This window comes from Enoplosus armatus, chromosome 8 (genome assembly GCF_043641665.1).
Source record: "Enoplosus armatus isolate fEnoArm2 chromosome 8, fEnoArm2.hap1, whole genome shotgun sequence".
In the NCBI taxonomy this organism is placed as follows: domain Eukaryota; kingdom Metazoa; phylum Chordata; class Actinopteri; order Centrarchiformes; family Enoplosidae; genus Enoplosus; species Enoplosus armatus.
The window spans coordinates 2486156-2508904 of record NC_092187.1 but is presented as its reverse complement, the minus strand read 5'-3'; the positions used below and the strand labels follow the sequence as shown (position 1 = coordinate 2508904).

At 42.2% G+C, this 22749-nt stretch overlaps 2 protein-coding genes across 7 annotated transcripts; one reads left to right on the top strand and one right to left on the bottom strand.

The window, feature by feature from the left end:
- Nucleotides 1-2: 2 nt before the first annotated feature.
- csde1 (cold shock domain containing E1, RNA-binding) lies at nucleotides 3-17832 on the bottom strand. Of its 5 annotated transcripts, none has more exons than XM_070911165.1 (20): nucleotides 17774-17832; nucleotides 14399-15060; nucleotides 10910-11108; nucleotides 10637-10803; nucleotides 9774-9860; nucleotides 9314-9411; nucleotides 9152-9233; nucleotides 8107-8235; nucleotides 7826-7951; nucleotides 7473-7688; nucleotides 7140-7310; nucleotides 6884-7048; nucleotides 5376-5483; nucleotides 4957-5135; nucleotides 3094-3206; nucleotides 2853-2972; nucleotides 2588-2766; nucleotides 2277-2440; nucleotides 2015-2147; nucleotides 3-1558 (listed from the first exon to the last, which is right to left on the bottom strand). In XM_070911165.1, exons 3-20 carry the CDS (start codon nucleotides 11106-11108, stop codon nucleotides 1511-1513), a joined length of 2484 nt encoding a protein of 827 aa, XP_070767266.1. In that variant the 5' UTR covers nucleotides 14399-15060; nucleotides 17774-17832; the 3' UTR covers nucleotides 3-1510. The 5 variants fall into 5 exon arrangements, with proteins under 5 accessions (XP_070767266.1, XP_070767267.1, XP_070767264.1 ...); XM_070911166.1 differs by having other exon boundaries at nucleotides 5388-5483; XM_070911163.1 differs by lacking the exons at nucleotides 14399-15060; nucleotides 17774-17832 and having other exon boundaries at nucleotides 7170-7310.
- A 1316-nt stretch (nucleotides 17833-19148) lies between these two features.
- Nucleotides 19149-22587, top strand: sike1 (suppressor of IKBKE 1). Of its 2 annotated transcripts, none has more exons than XM_070910606.1 (5): nucleotides 19149-19500; nucleotides 20365-20470; nucleotides 20560-20702; nucleotides 20797-20910; nucleotides 21478-22587. In XM_070910606.1, exons 1-5 carry the CDS (start codon nucleotides 19342-19344, stop codon nucleotides 21613-21615), a joined length of 660 nt encoding a protein of 219 aa, XP_070766707.1. In that variant the 5' UTR covers nucleotides 19149-19341; the 3' UTR covers nucleotides 21616-22587. The 2 variants fall into 2 exon arrangements, with proteins under 2 accessions (XP_070766707.1, XP_070766708.1); XM_070910607.1 differs by having other exon boundaries at nucleotides 19149-19511; nucleotides 20364-20470.
- The last annotated feature ends 162 nt before the right edge of the window (nucleotides 22588-22749 follow it).

Below are 22749 nucleotides of genomic sequence, written 5' to 3'. Positions count from 1 at the left end.
CATGATTTTCATAAAATTTTAATTCAATTGTTTCATTCAAGACCATTAACAAAAGTACATGAGAACCTCTGTAGGTGGTTCAACTGAAACCCGGTGATCTCCAAAGTTGAAATAAATTTTTGACTGTAACTTAATGTGCAGAGGCACAACAGCTCATCCACCACGTCTCCAGAGCGTAATAGCCGATATCCTGATTCTTAATGCTTTGTTTTGTTTTTTTTAAAGTGAATTTCTAATACTTTACCTTTCTCCTTCTTTAAGTTAAATTTATTTCATTATATCTGAAGTTTGAACTTTCACTAAGAAAAAAAAAAAAAAAAAAAAAAAAAAGCACACATTACATACAGTATAGTTCAACCCACAGGTTTGGGATGCATATCAGTATTATTTCTACTAGAAAAGAAAGCCACCCTAAGATTGTTCTGAATATTTTGGCGGTTGGCTGGGAACAGAGGATACATCTAATTTTTTGTTTTGTTTTTTGTTTTTTTTTTCATTTCATTTTGCTTGTAGTTTTTAGGCACCTTATTCTTACTTAATTCAATATTAGCAGATTGAGTTTCAATGAAAAAAAAAAAAGCAAAAATATGCGCGCGAGAGAAAAAAAAAAAAAAAAAAAAAACATAGTATAAAAGAACTGCAGATATAAGATGCCACAGGGAATTCTGCACCTGGGGAAAATTGCTTAAGTGGAGCATGTGAATACCAAAAAAGGTATCTAAAGGCTCCAGATTGGTAAAAGTAAATCCATCAGATTAACTACTTTGACATTCACATACACCACCCACACACACCATGCTTTCACTTCAGCTCTTCAATAAAGCATTTTTTAAAACTGCTCAAAAAACCGAGCAGAGAAGAATCCTCAGTTTAAGCTCGCACATATGAGAAATATGATCCTCCTTATGGAGGGAACTTTGCTTTGCTTTATGCGTCTTTTAGGAAAGCATACAGTAGTGGAAACCTGACAATGAAACCATTTTAAGTTTCCATGGGTAAAGGAGCAAAAATATGAGAAAAGAAAAAATGGAGCAGATGCTCAAAGACATGCCAACAGTCACAATCACTCACCCAGGCAAACTACTGGACAGATTACAGGTGCAGAATTCCAGACAAAGCAGATTCAAAAAGATACGGACATAGACAGCCACACAGTCATCACTCTGATGTAGAGGGAGAGGACCCTCAGAAACAAATACCTCCGTTACACACTATAATCACTTCTAGGATACATCACACACGCACACACACACACACACACACACACACACACACACTCAGAGATCCCATGTACACTGCAGTGTGGAACTCTGTATCAAGTACATCATACATGGGAGGCAGGGAACCGTGGAATGAGAAAAGTTACACATGCCGATTACTGTATGTGTGCGCATGTTTCGTGTATGAGTTTGTGTGTACAAGCATGTGTCAAATCAAATTCCCTTATCCCCTGCTGTTGCCCTTTGGGACAGCATCCCACCAACACCAAACAGGGTAGGCTCCGTATTGCTCAGTCAATGACACCCGGCTGGCGAGTCTTGCGCTCCACATTGAAGCCCTGTATAGGAGAGGACAGACATCATTAATGTAGCAGTGTTTCAAATCATAGTTTAGAGTTTCAGGTAGGTAAAATCTAAAAACCTTTCAGATTCTAATTAGTTCTGAACTTAAAAATTGGATAACTTCGGTTGTATCAGGCCATTGTGGCCAATGTTGAAAATCTATGACCGCATATGGCAACATTACAAGATTTTTGCATTTATGTGACGCAGTACCTTGATTTTTCCCCCCCAGGTACCTCATTCTGTATATCCCGAACATAATCCAGCTAATAGTCCTGTATATGTGCTGATATACATTTTCTTTGCATTTACACTATTTAATATATGATAAGTGAAAAAATTAAATTGGTATTTGAATCTATGATTTCATTACAATTACACATCAGGTCAAAGAACAGCAGCTACTTTCATGGTACAGGCAAAATGTGGCGATAGCACAGGCTTGATGGTACCTTTGAATTGTCAGGACCCCGGGGCTGTCTTACAATGACCAGGCGAGGAGCACTGGCGTCGTCCAGAGTGATGCTCTTCAATCGGTTCACGAGACGATCAGGACGCGGAGTCACCACCGGTTTAGGCCCCTCGCTGTAACGTCGGATACATAAAAGAGAATTCAAGATCAACATTGAGACAAATTATTTGCATCTTAAGTCACTTGAAAATGCTACCAAACAGACTGCATATCTCTAAGTTCAGCCAAAATGGAGTCCCTACCTGACTCTGCGTACGTTGCAGGCACTACATTTTCCTGTGCGTTGATTGAGGACAACTGAGAACTCCACTTCGTCCCCGGTCTGGAGCTCCAGGCCATCTTGCACTTCTTTTACATGGAAGAACAGCTTCTTGCTCTCACCAACTTCATATGTGATGAAGCCAAACTGGGGGGCGACAAAACAACACAACTTCAGGATTGAAAACTGGCAGTCAGCGACGGTAACTTCAACACTGAGGTTTCCGATACATGTGATGCAGTGAGCACTAATTCAACTGAAGACAAAAAAAAAAAAAAAGCAACTGATCACTACCTGGTCTTTGACACACTCCACCATGGCTCTACGCTGAGGGACCACATTACAGGCCATCTTCTGTCCAGTTTGAGCTACTGTGCAAACCTGGAACTTCACAAGTTCTCCTTTCTGCAGACAATCTGCCTTGTTTGCCATACCCATGATGCCAAAGGGATAATTCTGGCCTTTAGTTCCACCTGAAACAACAAAGAAGGGAGGAGGAGTGATATCGTCTTGCACAGCCTGCTTTAAATGTTGAGTCCCATCATAACTCGACACCAACCTTCTTCTGTGACTTCAATAAGCCCTTGGTATTCTGTCTGGGAGGGGTCCACACTGCGCAAGGGACGGATGACCTTCCCCATCATCACTGTTGCACCAACATCCTCACCAATGCCATTCACTAAAAGTGGAAAACAGTGGATTTCACACACTTTGTGTCTGCGCTCTACACCGCCATGTCAACAAACATTGCAAAGAAGAATGATGTAAATGAAAAGGCTTTAATGTGACCCCCCTCATACCTGCAGCCACTTTGGTAACCTTTTCAGCGCTGACTTTGTTTCCTTTTCCCTTAGAGAGAGTGTACTCCACTGTGTCGCCCAGCTCCAAGTTCTCCAAGTCTCCACACATTTCACTGAGGAGAAAACAGAGAATCGGATAAGAATGAACGGATCTTTGGAAACCATGAATACAGTGCATCCGGAAAGTATTCACAGCGCTTCACTTTTTCCACATTTTGTTATGTTGCAGCCTTATACCAAAATGGATTAAATTCATTTTTTTCCTCAAAATTCTACACACAACACCCCATAATGACAACGTGAAGAAAGTTTTTTTGAGATTTTTGCAAATTTATTAAAAATAAAAAACCTGAGAAATCACATGTACATAAGTATTCACAGCCTTTGCTCAATACTTTGTTGATGCACCTTTGGCAGCAATTACAGCCTCAAGTCTTTTTGAATATGATGCCACAAGCTTGGCACACCTATCTTTGGGCAGTTTCACCCATTCCTCTTTGCAGCACCTCTCAAGCTCCATCAGGTTGGATGGGAAGCGTCGGTGCACAGCCATTTTCAGATCTCTCCAGAGATGTTCAATCGGATTCAAGTCTGGGCTCTGGCTGGGCCACTCAAGGACATTCACAGAGTTGTCCTGAAGCCACTCCTTTGATATCTTGGCTGTGTGCTTAGGGTCGTTGTCCTGCTGAAAGATAAACCGTCGCCCCAGTCTGAGGTCAAGAGCGCTCTGGAGCAGGTTTTCATCCAGGATGTCTCTGTACTTTGCTGCATTCATCTTTCCCTCTATCCTGACTAGTCTCCCAGTTCCTGCCGCTGAAAAACATCCCCACAGCATGATGCTGCCACCACCATGCTTCACTGTAGGGATGGTATTGGCCTGGTGATGAGCGGTGCCTGGTTTCCTCCAAACGTGACGCCTGGCATTCACACCAAAGAGTTCAATCTTTGTCTCATCAGACCAGAGAATTTTGTTTCTCATGGTCTGAGAGTCCTTCAGGTGCCTTTTGGCAAACTCCAGGCGGGCTGCTATGTGCCTTTTACTAAGGAGTGGCTTCCGTCTGGCCACTCTACCATACAGGCCTGATTGGTGGATTGCTGCAGAGATGGTTGTCCTTCTGGAAGGTTCTCCTCTCTCCACAGAGGAACTCTGGAGCTCTGACAGAGTGACCATCGGGTTCTTGGTCACCTCCCTGACTAAGGCCCTTCTCCCCCGATAACTCAGTTTAGATGGCCGGCCAGCTCTAGGAAGAGTCCTGGTGGTTCCGAACTTCTTCCACTTACGGATGATGGAGGCCACTGTGCTCATTGGGACCTTCAAAGCAGCAGAAATTTTTCTGTAACCTTCCCCAGATTTGTGCCTCGAGACAATCCTGTCTCGGAGGTCTACAGACAATTCCTTTGACTTCATGCTTGGTTTGTGCTCTGACATGCACTGTCAACTGTGGGACCTTATATAGACAGGTGTGTGCCTTTCCAAATCATGTCCAACCAACTGAATTTACCACAGGTGGACTCCAATTAAGCTGCAGAAACATCTCAAGGATGATCAGTGGAAACAGGATGCACCTGAGCTCAATTTTGAGCTTCATGGCAAAGGCTGTGAATACTTATGTACATGTGATTTCTTAGTTTTTTATTTTTAATAAATTTGCAAAAATTTCAAAAAAACTTTTTTCACATTGTCATTATGGGGTGTTGTGTGTAGAATTTTGAGGAAAAAAATTAATTTAATCCATTTTGGAATAAGGGTGTAACATAACAAAATGTGGAAAAAGTGAAGCGCCGTGAATACTTTCCGGATGCACTGTAAATAAAGCAGCAACTAACTCGTCCAAAAAGGCATCTCACGACTTCGACCTCTACCTGTAGTGAAAGAAAATCTCCTGGTCATGATTTGCGGTCTCAATGAAGCCAAAGTTGTCCTTCAGTGTGGCAACAAATCCATGCAGTCTCTTGGCATTGGAGGTGTTACGGTTGAGGACCCTGATGGAGACTGCGCTCTGCTGGCCAGTTCGCTTCACTTCGTTGATAGAGAACTCCACCTAAAAAAGGACAAAGGTTAATGTCATACACATGGGGGGGGGGGGGGGGGGGAAGACTAAACACAACATGACACAGCTACAAAAGGTGGGTTATATTAGCAGCATTTGTCTGGTATAGGAGCAGACCTCGCATTGCCCACCAAGTCCTTTTAGACGGATGAGTTGACATTTTGTCAACCCTTTGAATATTCATTTAAGTCTCAAGCAAAAGTACTGAGTGCACTGTCACTCAGTAGATACCTTGTCTCCAACCTGTGGGTAACTTCCTCCCTCCAGATCCTTGGTATGGTATGGCACAGTGAGCTTCACTCCACAGTCTTCATATGCAATCACTCCTTCCTCAGCTTCCTACAGAGAGTGCAACAAACCCAGTCTACATTATCTTTCCAATAATGATCACCACCAATGCTTGATCCACCCAAGGCCATTTGTCTCGTTAACGCTACACCTGTTTCTCAATGAAACTGGTGTAAGCCACCGTTGATTCAGTCAGACTATTTAAGAGTATGCAGCGTATTAGAAGATGTGGGCAGAGGTGTGAGGATAGCCTACACAATCCTAAGAGAGGCACCAGTGTGCGCAATGCATCATTCTCTAGCAGCCTCGTTGGTTAGCATTAGCCTAGTCTACTGCGAGTTATGCTACAGCCTACAATGTAGGGCTGCATAATTACCCATCACTATTCTAGTTTCAACTACTGGGAACAGTTCTGCAATATTCGCATCAGTTATCTTCTCAGTTATTCACAGTAATTGCCTGAACCAGTCACAGCTTGCAATTTAATGACATCATCATGTCAATGTCAATAGATATTAAAAACCAACAAAAGTATGAGAAAGAAAATACAAATTAAGATGGACAGGCTGCTGGATCACAGAAAAAAGGGACATGGCTATGTTATGCTTCTTAATATGTTGTGTTCTTGCAGCTCATTACTGCGTGCAAAAACATTTATCGACCAAGTGCCAAAAAAAGGACCACTAAGTAATGGAGACCAGGGAAGTTGATTAAATGACTAATTCAGGTGCTGTTTAGGTAATTTAGGAAGGACCAAAAGAGATGCTGATATCCATTACTTAAGGCACTTAACATACTGTTCCCACAAACCATACCAGTAATTTGGATGACCGTTTCATCATTAATTGTGCAGCCCTACAACTCACTGAATAAGTGACACAAAGTTTGAGTCCATGGTACGGGTTAATTGGTGATCAAATAACATGCCGTCAACTAAAGAGTAAAAGGCGGCAATCAGTGGGCCAGAGTCCTGCAAAGACTAACCTTTTCTACAACTTTACCCTTGAAAAACATGAGAGAAACAACCACCCATTAGACAGCAAGGCTGGTCAACATCACACTACAGGAGTCTTGCACTGCATTATTTCGCAACTGTTGACTGTCAGATGTTTACCTAAGGTCTTGGAATTATTAGACTCTAAGTTAGTGAAATGTATTGACTACTGGTATAAGTTTGCACAAATTGCCTAGAATACAAGCGTCTTTATCCATTTATTTGAGACAGATGTGGCTTCATGCAGAAGGTCTAAGTCCTACCTTGTCTTTTTTCTAACCAACAAGGAGCATGAACAGGAAGAAGTCATTGGAGGAGAAAGCAAAGAGGAAAATTAGAACTAAAACAAAAATTGGGGAAAGGGGTAGATGTGGGTTGGGGCTGGACTAAGAGGCTATTGTTTTTGATGTACTGAGGGCATTTTCATGTAAAATAATGTATTTGTGCACTATGGTACCTTCTCCTTGCCCTTGGTGGGACTTGCATTCTTGTTGCTGGTTGCTACAACTTCCTTTTCCACCACACCCGCAAAGCGCTGCTCAGACTGGGTATGGAAGGACACTGTGCCCTTGGGCAGCTTCTTGATGCGCACTGCATGGTTCCTCTGGGCTGACAGCATATCCTGGCAACGACAGGACATTTACTTTATTTTGCCATTAACAAATAATGAATAATTATTAGAATGTGCCTGCTTAATAACACAGTATACATACTTTTGTGAAAAGCTTATAAACAGGACCTACAGGCACAACCGTGAACTCCACTTCATCCGAGATGTGCAGTTGGCTCTCCTCTAGAACTTCACTGAAGTGAAAGAACATCCTGGCATCCCGATCCACACACTTAATGAAGCCAAAGCCATCACGTATGGCTGCAATCACCCCCTAGAAGACAAAGTTAGTCTGTGAATAGGTATTCACTTCAGTTCAATGAAAGTGACAGCCCTTTCCAATCCGTCAATTCTTTCAACTCTATAATGACGCATTACATAATATCATTGATCACTTCAGCAAAATCACATGGATTTATCCCATAGCAATCCTCACCATTTCGCGGGTCTCCTTGGTGAAGTTGAAGGTGTCTGGGAGGACGTCGATGTTGGTAGCCCTCTCCAGCTTGTCTCTGCGGTCGGTAGAGATGTTGAACTGTATGTGGTCTCCCTCCAAAAGGGTCACCTTGGACTTTGTATCCTTCTCACCAAACGGCAGTTCCTTGTCAGTGAAACCAATTCGGGCACTGATGCGACCTGGTAGAGGGTCATTCTGTGGAAGCAGGAAAGATTTGTGAAAGCTGTGCGTTGTATTCTTGGTCAGTGGTTCACAGTTCCTCGCTTGCTTTTACAGCCAAAGCCTCTTCAAACATTTAAGAATTCAACTTGCCAATCTTGTGATCTACTTGCCTGGTTTTTGGTGGGAACCTTGGGAATGACCTTGACGACAGTGCCTTCGAACTGCTCTATGCTGATATCCTCAAAGATGACCGTTCCTTGGGCGAGCAGCCTCACATCTGTGGCTACTTCTTTACCCTACAAGAGGATAAAATGTAAACCATGTTATATGCAAATTCAGGCAGGCCATTAAAGAGTTACAGGTGTTAAAGATGGTCAAAAGTGGATCTATCCAAAGTTTAAAAGTTACTAAGGTATTTCTGAATGGTAAAGTTGAAAAGCTTAACACCTACATTTCTGTCTTTGATGGTGAACTCGACATCATCTCCAGCTTGCAGAGCCTCCAGGTCGCCCTTAAACTCACTGTAGTGAAAGAAGATCTCCTTCACCACATCAGCTCTCTCAATGAATCCAAAGGCCTCCTGAAAGACCACAAATGGTTCAACATAACAGGTACATCAACCTGACCACTGAGGCCAAAGTTACTCAGAGTATTTTAGTCAATATACGTCATTATATTCACCGGTATGGTGAAAATCATTGTGTGGCGCCGACCTGTTTGTTACAAACTCTAGGTTGGTAAATCCTGGGTTGACAGGAAAAATGTATGGCTTCTTTTCTCAGCTGTTTTGGATAGTGCAGTGTTTCCCATACACAGGCCCTACTTGGGTGGCCCGCCCAGGTAGACTGTGCCGTTTTGCCTGTCCTGTATTAACCAGTGTAAGTGGCAGTTGTTCAGGAATTATTAACAGGTCTTGGAGTCTTGGATGGAGCATTACTGACATTTGTCTGACATTACATGCCTGTATGCGAGTGCATTAACTGTTACAGTAAGAATTATGGCCAATGGGCCACTGTTGAATGTTTACATTTTTCAAAATAAATGACAAATGTTATTTTCTGCATTTTTTTGTGTTTTCCTTCTGTACTGAACTGGTACGTACTGAACCGTGTGTACAGTAACACCCCTAGTTTGATGCCTAAAAAGAAAGCTGTGTCGCATTTAATGCGTTAACATTGCACATCTTATTTTAACTTGCAATGGTGGTTGGACTGGCTAGCCAGTAATGTTAACACGCAGTGCAAAGTGATGTATTGGTAAGTTAGCCAGCTAACTAACACGAGGTCTCTCTGAGTTATTCATAAGCATTTGTTTGACTGGTTTATTACTGAACCCGGCCGTCATATGTGCCACCACCCACCACCACAAGTAAATTCTCAAGCTGAGGGAAACACTGTAGTGCATTTAGTTTTCTGATATAAGCGAGCAAAGATAGCCAGACTATGTCTGATTTGCTTATTAATAAAGTCCATGTAATTATAGTCAGTAACCCTTACCTTTGTAGCACACACCACACCCTGGCACCTCATTTGTTTTTTCTTCACAAGTTGAATATTACGAGCACTGACTGCACCAGTACTGAAATGCAAGAGCGATAACAATAAAAATTGAGCGGAAGCTGGGAATTATTACAATACTGGCACGGTGTAAAGACTTACTGCTTGTTGGTCTCCATGTAAAAACTGACTTTGTCGCCTGTGTCCAGGTGGATATTACCCTCCACATCATCAGGAGTGTAGGTAAGGTAGAACACTTCCTGTGGGAAGTCACACCACTGTCAAACTTATTGTAGACACACCTTCTAGTCGTAAAACAATTTCACATTCAAGACCAACCATAAAGTAAGAGGATGCATATATATGAAAAGCCATGCGCTGTGGAGGCTGAAGATATTACAGCTCCCCACAGCACATGGTTGCATTACATACATTGTGAATTATAACGTGGGCCCAGATGTAAAAAAATAAAAAATAAAAAAAAACCCAGCCAAGTATGAAACAAGTAATCAAGTGATGTTTGTACAAAATCCTAATGAGTGGAAGGATGACATTTTAAAATGACATTAACATTCTGCATTTCATTGATCAAGCATGCTGTAATCCAAGCCACTTCTCTTACCCCATTTCTTTCATAACAAACACTGCCAGTGGGCACCTGGCCAGGAGCAGACTTCCCATCCAAGTGCACTGGGATTGCGGAGACAACCTGCAGAAAAAGGAGGAAATTGCAAAGGGAGGCCATTAACACACTGCTTCTCCAATCTTAGATTGAATATTCATTGACATTACAAAGCCCAATTAAAATATGTCTGGACATGTGATGGATGAAATGGCAGAATTGCTAATGTCACAGTAACAAGTATATCAAGTGTCGCAGATATGGTGCATGATTCCCCACCTTAGCAGAGTTGCACGTGCACTATTGTGCTTCATTGTGACATCTGCACACTGTCAGGCCTCCTAACAGCCTCTAGCATGTTGATAACCTGACTGAAAGTGGAGTCACAATGGGCTCAGCGTGTGGACTTAGATTTATTATGTGTATGCATTACAACACAAGCAGCATCACTTGCATGTTATGAATTGTACATCACCAATAAGCCAAGCAAGCCAAGTCTGCTGTGGCTTTACGATATTTGTTTTGGTTTGTGAGACTGACCAACTGAGCTATACTAGTTGCTGTGAGCATTCACAGAGAAAGTAATACACCCGCTGGGTAATTACATTGATCACTTGACCATATTTGTTCTAGAGACATTCAACACCTCAAGCAAACATGCATGTCAAGCCAATCTGAAATTCAAATGTATTCCAAGTCTTTACGGAAAAAGTTGTTCTTTAAAATTTAGATGCGGGATAGGGGGCGGTCAAATTTCACAGTGTACTTACAATAACATCCCCTGCCCGAAAAACACAATGGGCCATACAAATGTTAAGTTGACAAACAAGGACAGAACCAAAAATAAAATGGTGTTCCTTAACTGGATGAATATAACCATGCAGCACAGTAAAGGGATAGGCGTGCAGGTCTGGCCCCACCTGGCCCGAGATGCGCTCCTCTGGCAGCACCTCTGGCTTTATCTTTAGCAGCTTCACTGCTATGGGCTTGCCAGTGCGCCTGTCAGAGGATACCTCAAACTCTACATCATCTGAGGAGAGAGAAGCAAGAGAAAACCACACACTTAGCACACTTCCAACAACAAGTTAAGTTCTGCAGGTTAAGTATTCATGGTTGATAAGTCCAAGGCCTCTCACCTCCTATTTTAAGCTCCTGTAGGTTGCCATTGTACTGGGAACAGTGGAAGAAGAGACGAGCCTGACGTTCAGAGCACTGGATGAACCCGTAAGAAGTCAGTAGCTTCTCCACCACACCAGTCTCTCTAATGCCAGGCCCTGTGCCGTTGGCGTACGCAGTGTGTCCATTGTTATGGAGCATGCCTGGGTCAAAACTCATCTGGGGAAGAGGAGAAGCAAGTGTTACTATGCATCCAGTAGTGGATCATCATGAAGCAGACAAAAAAAAAGGAGGCCATAGTTGAATGCAGTGTTTGATGCCAACCTTAACAAAACAAAAACAAAAAAAAAAAAAAACACTTCAAACATGCAGGTACAGCAAACTTCAGAGGAAGTGGCCAGGGGAAAAAGCAAAAGTAAAGCTACATCAGAGTCTTCTGGGGCTATCTGGTCATCAACAGAGGAGAACACACGTTGATGACGCCTAGATAGAATATCAGGATGATTTATACCAGTGACTGGAAATAATAAACAACCCTGTGTGGTGCTTCCAGTGTCATGCACTCAACTTGTCACATGATTTTAGTCCCAAACCACTTACGCACTAACAAAACTTTGCAGAAAAGTTCATGCAATTCTGGTTAGACAGACACATGTTTGAAAATTGTTCACTTCCTTCTACCAACCAACCGGCGACTACACAGGAGTAACAAAAACTCGCTTATCAAAACCTGCCACTACACCCTGGTTGAACTCGTTTTTTCACGCATCTACAAACCATGCTGTTAGGAAAAGTCACACGACACAACGGCAGCTCAAACGTGGGCACCACTGAACACGCCCTCTTACTGATCTCTGATACAAGGGAGTCCGCTTGTGTTTTTTACTTCCTGGGTGGGGATGGCAAGACATGGAAGAGGAGCGGGGGATAGGCATGGGACCAGTAGAGGTAGATGGGGCAGAGCCAGTGTTGCGAGCCACTGGAGGTTCAGAGGAGCCTCTTTCCATTTCTGACACTGGGGATAGGACTTGGACCTGCTGTTGGGAGGAGGCAACAGCCTTGAAAAGTAGCATAGTCATATCATTTAACTTTTTTTTTTTTTTTTAAATCACTCTTATCCAGACATCACAAGTTGTTGTTATCCAGCATTTGGGTATAAAATACTAATATCATCTACTTGTCCTTACAAATCTGTCGATATTTCATGACACCCAGTGTTTGGCCATGTAGCGATGTTTGGAGGCCAAACGTAGAGAGAGAGATGTATATAAAATTCACAATATCACAGCAATATACTACATCTTGTGCACAAAGATTTCTCCCATGCTATTGTATATTTTAGCTCATCATAACCACCAACCAATAGCCAAACCATGTGGGAACTCCTGGCACCAAAACACTCAGCAGAAAACCCTGAGGCCTCTCAGTAACAATGGATCTGCTACCATGACAATCTAACATTACATTATTAATCAATAGCACTAATAAGTGGATGATAACACCAATGCATTCAAACAGGAATTGCTCTACAAAAGAAGGCAGACTAAAAACTGAAAAGATCAACCTGCTTTTTTTGAGCAGCCAGTTAATGTGAAGTGGTTCAAAGTGCAGTGTCGCAAATTTCACTCAAGGTCGAGTAAAATAAAACTACTGAAGATGGAGACTCAGAAAATGCAGATGACAGGTCAAATAGCGGTGCATCTACAGTGGACAGAGTTGGTGATGGGTTATGGGTTATGAGGGGGTCCCAGAACAGCCTCTTCTGTTAGGCCCTGTACTACACTATGACAAATGATTGAGTCTTAAAACATATTTATCGGTATTTCTCAATACCAGGGACCGACTGGTATGTAGTTTAGCTTGTGTTTGTGTTGCCTTGATTTGAGCGAAGTTATGTACCAGCATTAATGTAGCCCAACAGGATTTGCCCGTGTCATGGCCGAACTAAGGTTTTACTGCATTGTGACGCAAAGTAAAAATGAGGGGGAAAAAAGAAAGAAAAAAAAAAAAAAGGTTCTTCAGGACTTGTGAAAAGTGCCAAATTTCTACAGTCTAATCAGCAGAACACCCCTCACCCTGCAACAATATAACTGAGTAGAGGCTAGTCTCGGGAGCCCGAAAAGGATGGAAGAGGTTAGGCCATTCACAGCAGAAAGATGCAGGGCAAGGTGGGTGGATGGGTGTTCGATGGGGTGGGGCACGTAGAAAAAGAGGTGCGAAGGTGGAACTTACGGATCGGCCATATGGCGACAGGCTGAGTCCGACAGGGGAGGTGCTGCTCAGGTCAGCGCTAACAAACGCGGTGGGTGGCGACGCAGGCAAGGTAAACTCAACAAAGCCTTTCCAGGGGCTGCCCATATTTTCCCATAAACTCGGACCAAACTTGCTTGAGCACTTGCTGAACTTGATTACTTGTTTAATTTTTTTTTGCTTGACTGTTAAGGACTATTTTTATGTAACCACCCAAATGATACACCGCTGGATGTCTGCAAGGGTGAAGAGAGGAACAAACATAACGGGTAAGGTAGATAGGTCAGCCAGTCTGCCAAGTGTCACAAACAAAAAGGAAAATAGCTGTGGGCTTCTATCCCCCAGGGAGGGAGTTGAAAAGGCAAAATTCAGGGAGGATATGACTTGAAAACGACAGAATAGAAAAAAGGTGCGAGCTGGGTGTGGGAAGGCAATCATAATTCTCAAACTCAATTGAATAACCAGTTTAACTGTTTGGAGGTGGAGGCTCAGTTCAGTTCAGCTGGCTTGTGTGAAGTTTTTTTAAGTTATCTTTAGCAAATAGCAATGTAGAGGTCACTGACACAATAGAATCAACCCTTCAACTCAGTATCACTTTGCCCTCATTCCACATTAGGAATGTCTAAACATGCTCGAAGAGCAGCGAATAGACATGGTTCGTTTCTAACCACGCACTGCAACATCTGCTTTCACCGATATCTCCCTCTCTCTGGTTGAAGGTGCGCTAATCAGTGAAATCAGCTGCTGCAAATGAATCACTGAAGATGCTGCCATTTAAAAATGTCAAACCCCAAACTCTAACTGATCAGGCCATATGATCCAGATACAGTTTCAATAAAAAACATTTCAGAAATAGTAGCGTTTGTCAAAGTTGGATGTTGTTTAGGCAAACAAGGACAAAACACACTCTTATTTGTGTTCAGTGATTAAAACAACCTCTGCATTGCTGCCCAAAACTGCTGGCCAAACTGAACAAGAATTGAGAGCATTACACAATCTGTGTTTGTACACCTGCACACCAGGGCAATGTGTACAAACAGGGAATTTACCAATTACATTTTCTGAATTCCACCCAACTTGGGGTATCAAATTCTTTTATCTCAATTCTTAAAAGCCCTTACAGGGACAACTTCTCATGATTGGGGGGAGGACATCATTCAAAACATGACATATTAAATCATAAGTGACTAAACAGTTACAAAATACAGTTGTTAACATGATAGGTCTCATGTTATGAAGGGACTGCAACTGAGACCCACCTTTATTTGTCGTCTTGAATCTTGTGATTCTCAGGATCTCGATGACTATGCAGTTCCTGCTGATCTCTTCACGCACACAGTTGAACACACACACTTGTTACAGGTTTCTGGCACAAGTTCTAGATGGTTGCATAAAGCAAAAAAGGGGGAGAAATCTAGCGCAAAAAAAGGCCAACGCAGGTGTAATAACACTGCTTAGAAAAAATTACAATGAAAACAGTGGAAGGAGTAAAGGGAGGAAAAGACGAGGGAACTATGGGGGGAAAAACTAGCAGATAGCAGCCCACTCCACACCCCGGTGGTGAGTCGGTGGTGTGGCGAGGATGAGGAGGGCTAGGAGCAGCGTTGGGACGTGTGCTTTGTCAAAGCTGTTGAGTAGGCACAAACTTCTGGTTTCAGATCAGTTATTGTCTTCTCAGAATATGGGCATAGGTTTGCTTCTCGTCTGCGTTTCAATTGGGCTGATGTGCATCTTCTTTGGTCGTTTCAGGATTTGGTTACTTCTTGTGTTTTAAACCCTTGAAGTGATCCTTTTTTTCCCTGTGTGTCTTCAGTGTTGCAACTTTGCTTGTTTCGGGAGGTTTATCTTCAGTTTCTTTGTTATGATCTGAACTTGAAGCAGTTGCGGATGGTACAAAAATTCAGTTCCGTTTCACTTCATACTGTTGGGAAAAAGCAAAATTGGTTAGCTGAGCAGAAGATATGACTTTGACTTCACCTCATGTTGATCAACAACCAACAACTTCACAGACCAAACTTCTAGGTTTAACACAAAAGACAAAAAGGCCCAAGGGCTTACATTGTCAACTTATAAGAATCGCACATTTTTCTGTCGCATGAAAAACAATAACAACCCTGAGGACCAGTGGCTTGAAGTTTTTTTGAGAACACTAGATTCTTTGCCCCCAGACTCAAGTACAAAAATAGGTTTTGCTAAGATGCCTCTGGATACTGCCCACAATGCCAGGCAGCTGACTTGCCGGCAAGAGCTGTGGATCAACAAGACCTTGAGCATACCTTCAGTTTAGGCCGTGATATTTATGGCACCATTTCTGACCAGGGCCCTCTGTTTTGTCATTCAACTCAGAACTGTTTTGAACATGAGCAGGTGAAAAATTCACACTCACGGTACACACAAACTTTTTTCATCTGGAAACCTTTCCAGATGAGAAAAGTTTGTGTCGAATTTTTCCAAATTTAGTTAGAAACTCAGAAAAAGATCTCTATCAGTAGGTTAGAGCAGACTGTTGTTGACCTAAATACACTGCTTTGAAAACAAGCTGGGGGAGCCAACCCGGGACACATGATATCTATTCTGCTGTGACTGTGTTGCAATGACTCCCATCCCACATACTTCCCAGCGGGCTAAAATATAATGTTGTAAAAATGCTAAAATGATATTCCTAGCAGTAGAGAGGAGAGCCCCCCCCCCCCCCCCCCCCCACCCCAAGGTGGCTCCTTGGTATTCATATCCAAATGTCAAATCCAGATTAAGCAACAAGCACTTTTGTGTTTTGTTTTCATTTGCAAAGCTTGGATGAATACTAGACCCCCAGGAACTAAAGCTGTGCTGCCTAGTGATAGCACAAACAAAGTTATCACAAGATGGGTTGGTTAAGTGGGTTAAAGGTTATGAGCAATGAACAGAGACGACTCTTAGGTGAAAACCTTGGGAGGAGATGGGCTCTTCTGCTTCCCCCCTTTTCAGCTTTCGGTGACGCGGAAAGAGTGCTGGTGTTTTAGTCCACCCACTAAACCGCCACCACCGATTGGCCGTTTCAGCTCTTTCTAATGAGTATTAAAGTACAGTTTCGCTCGGTAATCATTTAACTAGAAAGACTAGGAACCATACAGACTGTCACGGTTACGACAGAAAGGCTAATAAACCCATGACGTCTCTGGTCTCGCAGGCCTTCAGACGGCGGTGCTACCCTGGGTCTGGGCCCGAACAACAACGGCCCTGACAGGACCAACCATGTGACTTCCTAGCAATCCGCTATCCTCAGCTGGAACTGCTAATATGGCCTGATCCAACACGTTGCGGCATGCAGCGCTATCGAAAACGTCACATCTAGGCTAGCAAGATAATTTCTAACACATGTCAGACTCTACAATACGTGCCCAAACACTCGAGGATGTGTTACTATTCACTGTTTTACAGCGTGTTAGGTCAAAATAACGCACACAATAACAGTTAAGTACAAATCTCATCATCTTAATGACCTTGTGTGGAGAAACGGAACCAGGCAGTTTAGCATCTCGCTAACGCTAAAGTCGTAAACAGCCAATACCCCCGGGCGTTTCCGACTCTTAAAATGGAAATTAATTCACTGCGACAGTGTCATTACTGTAAGTTACGCCACAAGTTATCGCAAATAGTTAGCACACCAGGCATTTTAGTTATTTGGTTGTTATCACAAATACATGGCTCTGATCAGAAAGTTCGCGGAAAGTAGGCACTTAATCGTGTTATTCTTGTATACTGTGACAAGCATACCAAACTCCATCCAAAAAAAGTGCCTTTTCATGTTTTATAGTTTAGTCTAAAATGCCTACACTTGGTAGAAAATTATTTGAGGCGTTTTATAAAACGATTGGGTGCCCCGACAAATTCGGCACACATGTGATAAACGAGTAATTACTTTGTTTTAATAAAATGATACTGTGTAGAACTGCGTAACGTTGGAACAGCGCACTTCCCTCTGATACTGGGTATTTTGGTGGAAATATAATTGAACAGCCAAAACCAGAGTTTGGAATGGTCGATATGAAAGTGACAGCTGACGGAAAGACTTAATCTTAACGTTAGTTATTATCCGGGCTGTGTACACTTGCAACCAATCAAGGTCAAAATACATCGTTAGAGTTGTAACGGAGTTCATTATCTTCATACTCAGATAAAAGAAGGATAACGTTATCTGTGCTAACGGCACGAGGACGGAACAACAAAGAAGCTTCGACAAGCGGTCGGAGGCTCGTGGTCAATTCTAATCAATTATCGCGTCTGTCAGTCACTAATGTTCAACATAGCAATTTCACACACGTGCGGACTCTTCGGTACATTTGTCCACGTTTTATAAATGCACGATTGTTTAATTGTGCCGTTAACAATGTAGGCAGGCCGTTCACAATGCTAAGCGGCTAATAGCGGCTAAAGTCAGCTAGCATGCTGCTGGACTGCTTGGTTCTTGTGATTTATGCTGAGGAAAAACACGGCTGCCCCCACCCAGGCCCGAGCTCTGCGTATGACTAAGCGCAGGCTAACCTGTTCAATTCTAAAGACCCACTGGATGAGAAAGAGAAAATGTCTTACTGACACATTTCAAACAAATGTTTGAATAGTTATATGAAAAGGGAATATTAATAAAAACTCACCCCAACAGCTTTCAGCACTGTCACCAGCGCCGCTAGAAGCAGCACGGCACATTACGTAGTGATTAGCGATGCGGATACCGCGATATTTGACAACGTTAGGACAATCGGAGAGCCTAAAAGAAGGAGTGGTCACTGCTACGTAGAGCTGAGTGGGGCTAGTTGTGGTCTCACAATAATCCACGAGAGATTGGTAATACAGTAGTATGATAACGGTGGTAATATTTTCTCTAACTTGCTATCTGGGCTCGAAACCTGTGTTGCTGGAAACGTAGTAATCAGCATGTCATTCAGTAGTTCCAGACAGTTGAACTCGACACGTTTCCCATATTTAACCCCCTGATCGTGACTTCTCTCTCCCTAGAGTAGAGTTTCTGAGGCCACACGTTGCAACTTGGGGGTGTATTCAAGAAGCAAATCGATTGTAGGTAAAATGTCATTTGAGGCCGCAAGGCTTCTTACTTCAATTATTCACTCCTTTGCCACGCTCATGCAACATGTCTGATTGTATAATAAATGGTGCAATGTCTACATCTCTCTATGTGCAATTCAGTATAATTCCTTTACTTTTATTTCTTTCGTTCTGTGAATTTGTAAATTTGTAAATTATACTTGTTTTTTAGTTTTAGTAGCTTTTTTTTTTATGACGGTCTTTATTGTTTTTATTTATTATATCTTGATTTTCTACTTATGTCTCTGCTATTGCACTATCCTGTATGCTGCTGTAACAATGCAAATTTAACAAGGGATTATCTTATTTTATCTTATGTTATCTTTGATATTATTGATTGAACCTGTGGAGACTTGAAATGCGGATGATACGTAAAGCTCTTAAATGTGCTGATTAGATATTTGATGGCTTATTATTTTACTGTCCATAATATAAAGCGTGTTGAACTCTCAGAATATATTCAATCTGAAATCCCACAATTACTTCACTTTCAACCATAGAGGGATTAGATAAACAATACAGTCTATATGCATTCCTTTATTGGTGCCATATTCTTCTCCAAACATTTTTAAAACAAAGGGGGGGGGGGAGTTGTTTTAAAAAAAAATACCCTCTGTTACGTGACGTGTTGATGATACAGTCATTTTAGACAATGACTCTTCTGGGGGGCGGGGTCAAATTAATTGGTCTCAATTAGAATATTTGAAGGGCTTATCTTTTGTTGTTAAGGTCATTAAATGTATCTCACGCTGGCTACTGTCAAACTCGCCAGTAGATGGCGCGGTATCCACCTCGATGTTAGTGTGAGTGAGAAGAGGATACGGAAGTGACGTCGACGGGTCGGCTCACACGGAAACGGCAGACTTGACAACAAAACTGACTTATCGAGTTTTTTTTTTTTTATTCGTGTGTACTGTGCTAATTCTGTCTACCGACACATTTTTCCCGAAGGCCTGCAATAGTTTCCACACGTTGCTACAAAGGCGCCGCGGCAGCCTCGGCTAACTCAGGCTTACGGAGCCGACGTCAGCTAACGCCGCGAGTTGGTGGAGTGTGGAGTCGGTTAGCTTGTTTACGTTACACACACACACACACACAGGAGTTTTCAGTTTTCCTGCAAATGGCCTGCACTTTGGAAAAAGTGTTGGGCGATGCCCGGACCCTTCTCGAGAGGCTGAAAGAGCACGACACGGCCGCCGAGGGACTGATAGAGCAGTCCGGGGCCCTCAGCCACAGGGTGCACAGCATGAGAGAGGTGGGGGATGCCCTTCCAGACAAGGTAAGGACAAGCATCTCAACAAGGTTACACATAGATTTCATTCAAGTGCATATGGCTACGTGAAGCTGCACTGTTCAGTGGCATACACGCAGGGTTGGTACAATTGGACATAGTGGCGCACTAACTTAACTCGTCAATTCAGAATAACACAGGGAAACATGTGAACCAATAATACCAAAAAGCTGAGATTATAATGGCATTAAGTGCTGCTTGATGGGACACTCCTGTGCCCAGTTTAGATCCCCACGTTTTGATTTGTTCAGATGTTTTGTTGATGTGAGTGTTGGAGATAACCACAGCACTGTTAAATTCTATTAATGTTGAATGGAGTTTGGCGTGGCATTCATTTTACCGCTTGCATGACACCCCTGTCTTCCTGAGACTACGTTTGATTCTTATTTTTTTGTCCTTGTATTTTGCTTGTTTATGTGTTTATTTACTTCATCAAAAGCAATGAGTAAATTCAACCGGTGGGAAAAACAATTAGATGTACTGAATGTCATGGAAACATTTCTATGGAGCAGGTCAATATTTTTTGTAATTGACCTTTTGATGCTTTTAGTGAGTAAATACCTCTCATAATAACATAAATTTGTATCTTTAAAATGGAAATTAGGACTTTCTTTTACGAATGAAACAACGGCTTTGCACCATCATACTCTGTTGTAGCATTAGTATTCAGCTTTTGAGGTAGGATGTTAAATGTATATTATCATCATGCACTTTCACTTTGCAATATGCTGGAAATCCCTATTTTTGAATATAATATATTCCCCCGTGTCTCGGTTGATTTAATAATAAAACATCATCCGTCTCTCTATTCTATATAATTTCTTTCCACCTTTAACTGCTCTCTCCTCCCAGCACATAGAAGACACGTCAGAGATTCAAGAGCTAACCAAATACAAGCCTCATGTCCTTCTGACTCAGGAAAACACTCAAATCAAGGAACTACAGCAGGAGAATAAAGGTTAAAAAAGAAACAACAACACAATTCTGTTGATTGTATGGCTGGTGTTTTATATCTTTGCTAACCCCTTTTCTTGACTGTATCTGCAGAACTATGGTTGTCTCTTGAAGAACACCAGTACGCGCTAGAGTTGATCATGGGTCGATACCGGAAGCAGATGCTCCAGCTGATGATGGCGAAGAAGGAGCTCGACACCAAGCCTGTGCTCAGCCTTCACGAGGACCACGCGAAGGTATGCTGGCCGTCTCCACATTTGAACATTTTTAGGATTACACGTGAATGGCTGTATTCTGGGGAAAACGTCTTGCTTTCTGACTCTTCTCCAGGAAGTGCAGAGCCAGGTGGAGCGGATATGCGAGATGGGTCAGGTGATGAGAAGAGCAGTGCAGGTCGATGACCAGCACTACTGCTCTGTTCGAGAGAGGCTCGCTCAGCTGGAGGTGAGCGCAAGGCTACAGGAGAATCGGGAACAGCTGTAGATGTTTGTCTGGTTGAATCCATATATCTGGGAAGCTGTTTCTGGTACTGTCTCTGTATCTCTATGTGGTATATTTCTTAGCTAAGGTGAAGGGATAAATACATGTAAACCCGCATTTTTGCATGTACCACCTACATAAATATGAAATATGTATATTGAATTGTATGTGTACATACAATACAATATACATGATTTTAGATCTGTTCATCTGGATATAATGCACATAAATGTGCCTTTTTGTTTTGTACCAAAACACATTTTGTCATTTTTTTGTTAGTTAGGCAAACTGTCCATTTTACACACGAGTTGGTTCACCAAAATTATAAAATAAAACAACATATTTTTACACTTATCTCTACTGATATCTGGTCATGCAGAGAGTTTTGGTTTCATTTGCGATAGTTTTGTGATATCCACCTCTGAAAGAAAACAGTTCCAGTGATACATGTTCACCGCAACATCTCTAGATTATCCAGAGTAACAGAAACACTGTTTCCTTTTAAATATACGGTTACTCTGTCTTGTTTAGATTGAGAACAAGGAGCTGCGAGACCTCCTGGCCATCAGCAAGGGCTCTGTGAAGACAGCGAGAGAAGAAACCTACCAGGCAGCAGCAGCAGCAGTAGCAGCACAAGAACAGTCCCCTCAATCAGGGTCCAACGAGTGATCAGAATAGCTTCCGTGTGAACCGTGGTTGGGGCAACAAGTCCTTCAGGACCAGGAGACAGGGTTGATGATCTCTTTACCTGTGTTCACATTATTTTTTTACATAAGATGGAATGCAGTCAAACCACATTATATTTTTTTGCCGTGAATGCCACTTAAACACAACATTCTGGCTATCAGAAGCATTTACCTGCAGGTATGTCTGAATGATAGCTATTGTTTTCATATGTACAGTATGTGTATTATCACTTTTAATGAATTGTCTTGGTTTTCACAGACAACAATTGAGTGGGAGCTAAGACACATGTACTGGAGTAAAGGTGGTAAAAGCAAAGGGGATTTATTTTGTTTTTGGCCAAAGATACGTTATTCTTCAAGGACACAGTTTCTACCTCTTTGGTGTCCCTTTGCTGTTCACACACACTCACAATGTGCAAAATGCTCATAACCACACCTGCTATGAGTTCACTTGAAGTCCATTAAGAAGCCAAGTCGTGTTCTACACCATTTTAAGAGGCTGTGATGGAGAATCACTGCCAACAAGATGACTTTTTGGCTGTTTCACATAGTTTGCCTGCTGAGGAGTGACAGTGAATCATTTGTATGTGATTGTCTATAATCTTCCTGAAGTTGGTACGTTTGTCGGTCTGTTTGTAGAATTCATATATAACATGATTTCCATGTTAAGTTCTTTGATTCGGTGTGTTAAACACTAGTTTTCATATTTGGATGCACAGTAATCCCAGTGTCCCAGCTGATGGCACGTCTTTATTTAATGGCAACAATTTCAAAACATACCAGCTTTTCGTGTAATGGATATCAAATGTTGGCGCACTGTGTGGTGTCAGAGATTGTACCTTGTCATCTCAGGAAATCAGTGTTAATAAGGTGAACATGCTGTAATGACGTCATGACAGTGTACTGATTTGTGTCAAGTGAAATTTCATTCTGAAACTTTGAAATAAATTTTCAATTAAAATATTGTGCATCTGTGAATGTTTTTTTTTTTCTTCCAGAACATACTGTATGTATTGAGGTGAATGACTGCGGGAGTTATCATATTCTTTGCCGCAAGATGGCGACATTAAGCCGCTTCTAACGCGTCGCGAGGTTTGCTGGAGTGGCGTAATGTTGC

Coding starts and splice junctions, on each gene's coding strand:
- csde1 (XM_070911165.1), bottom strand. CDS start 11,108: ATGAGTTTTGACCCAGGCATGCTCCATAACAATGGACACACTGCGTAC. Junction 8,236..9,151: donor GTGTGGTGTGTGCTACAAAG/GTAAGGGTTACT, acceptor GTGGTCTTTCAG/GAGGCCTTTGGATTCATTGA. Junction 2,148..2,276: donor TGCAACGTACGCAGAGTCAG/GTAGGGACTCCA, acceptor CCGACGTTACAG/CGAGGGGCCTAAACCGGTGG.
- sike1 (XM_070910607.1), top strand. CDS start 19,342: ATGGCCTGCACTTTGGAAAAAGTGTTGGGCGATGCCCGGACCCTTCTC. Junction 19,512..20,363: donor CCAGACAAGGTAAGGACAAG/CATCTCAACAAG, acceptor TCTCTCCTCCCA/GCACATAGAAGACACGTCAG. Junction 20,911..21,477: donor AGAGGCTCGCTCAGCTGGAG/GTGAGCGCAAGG, acceptor TGTCTTGTTTAG/ATTGAGAACAAGGAGCTGCG.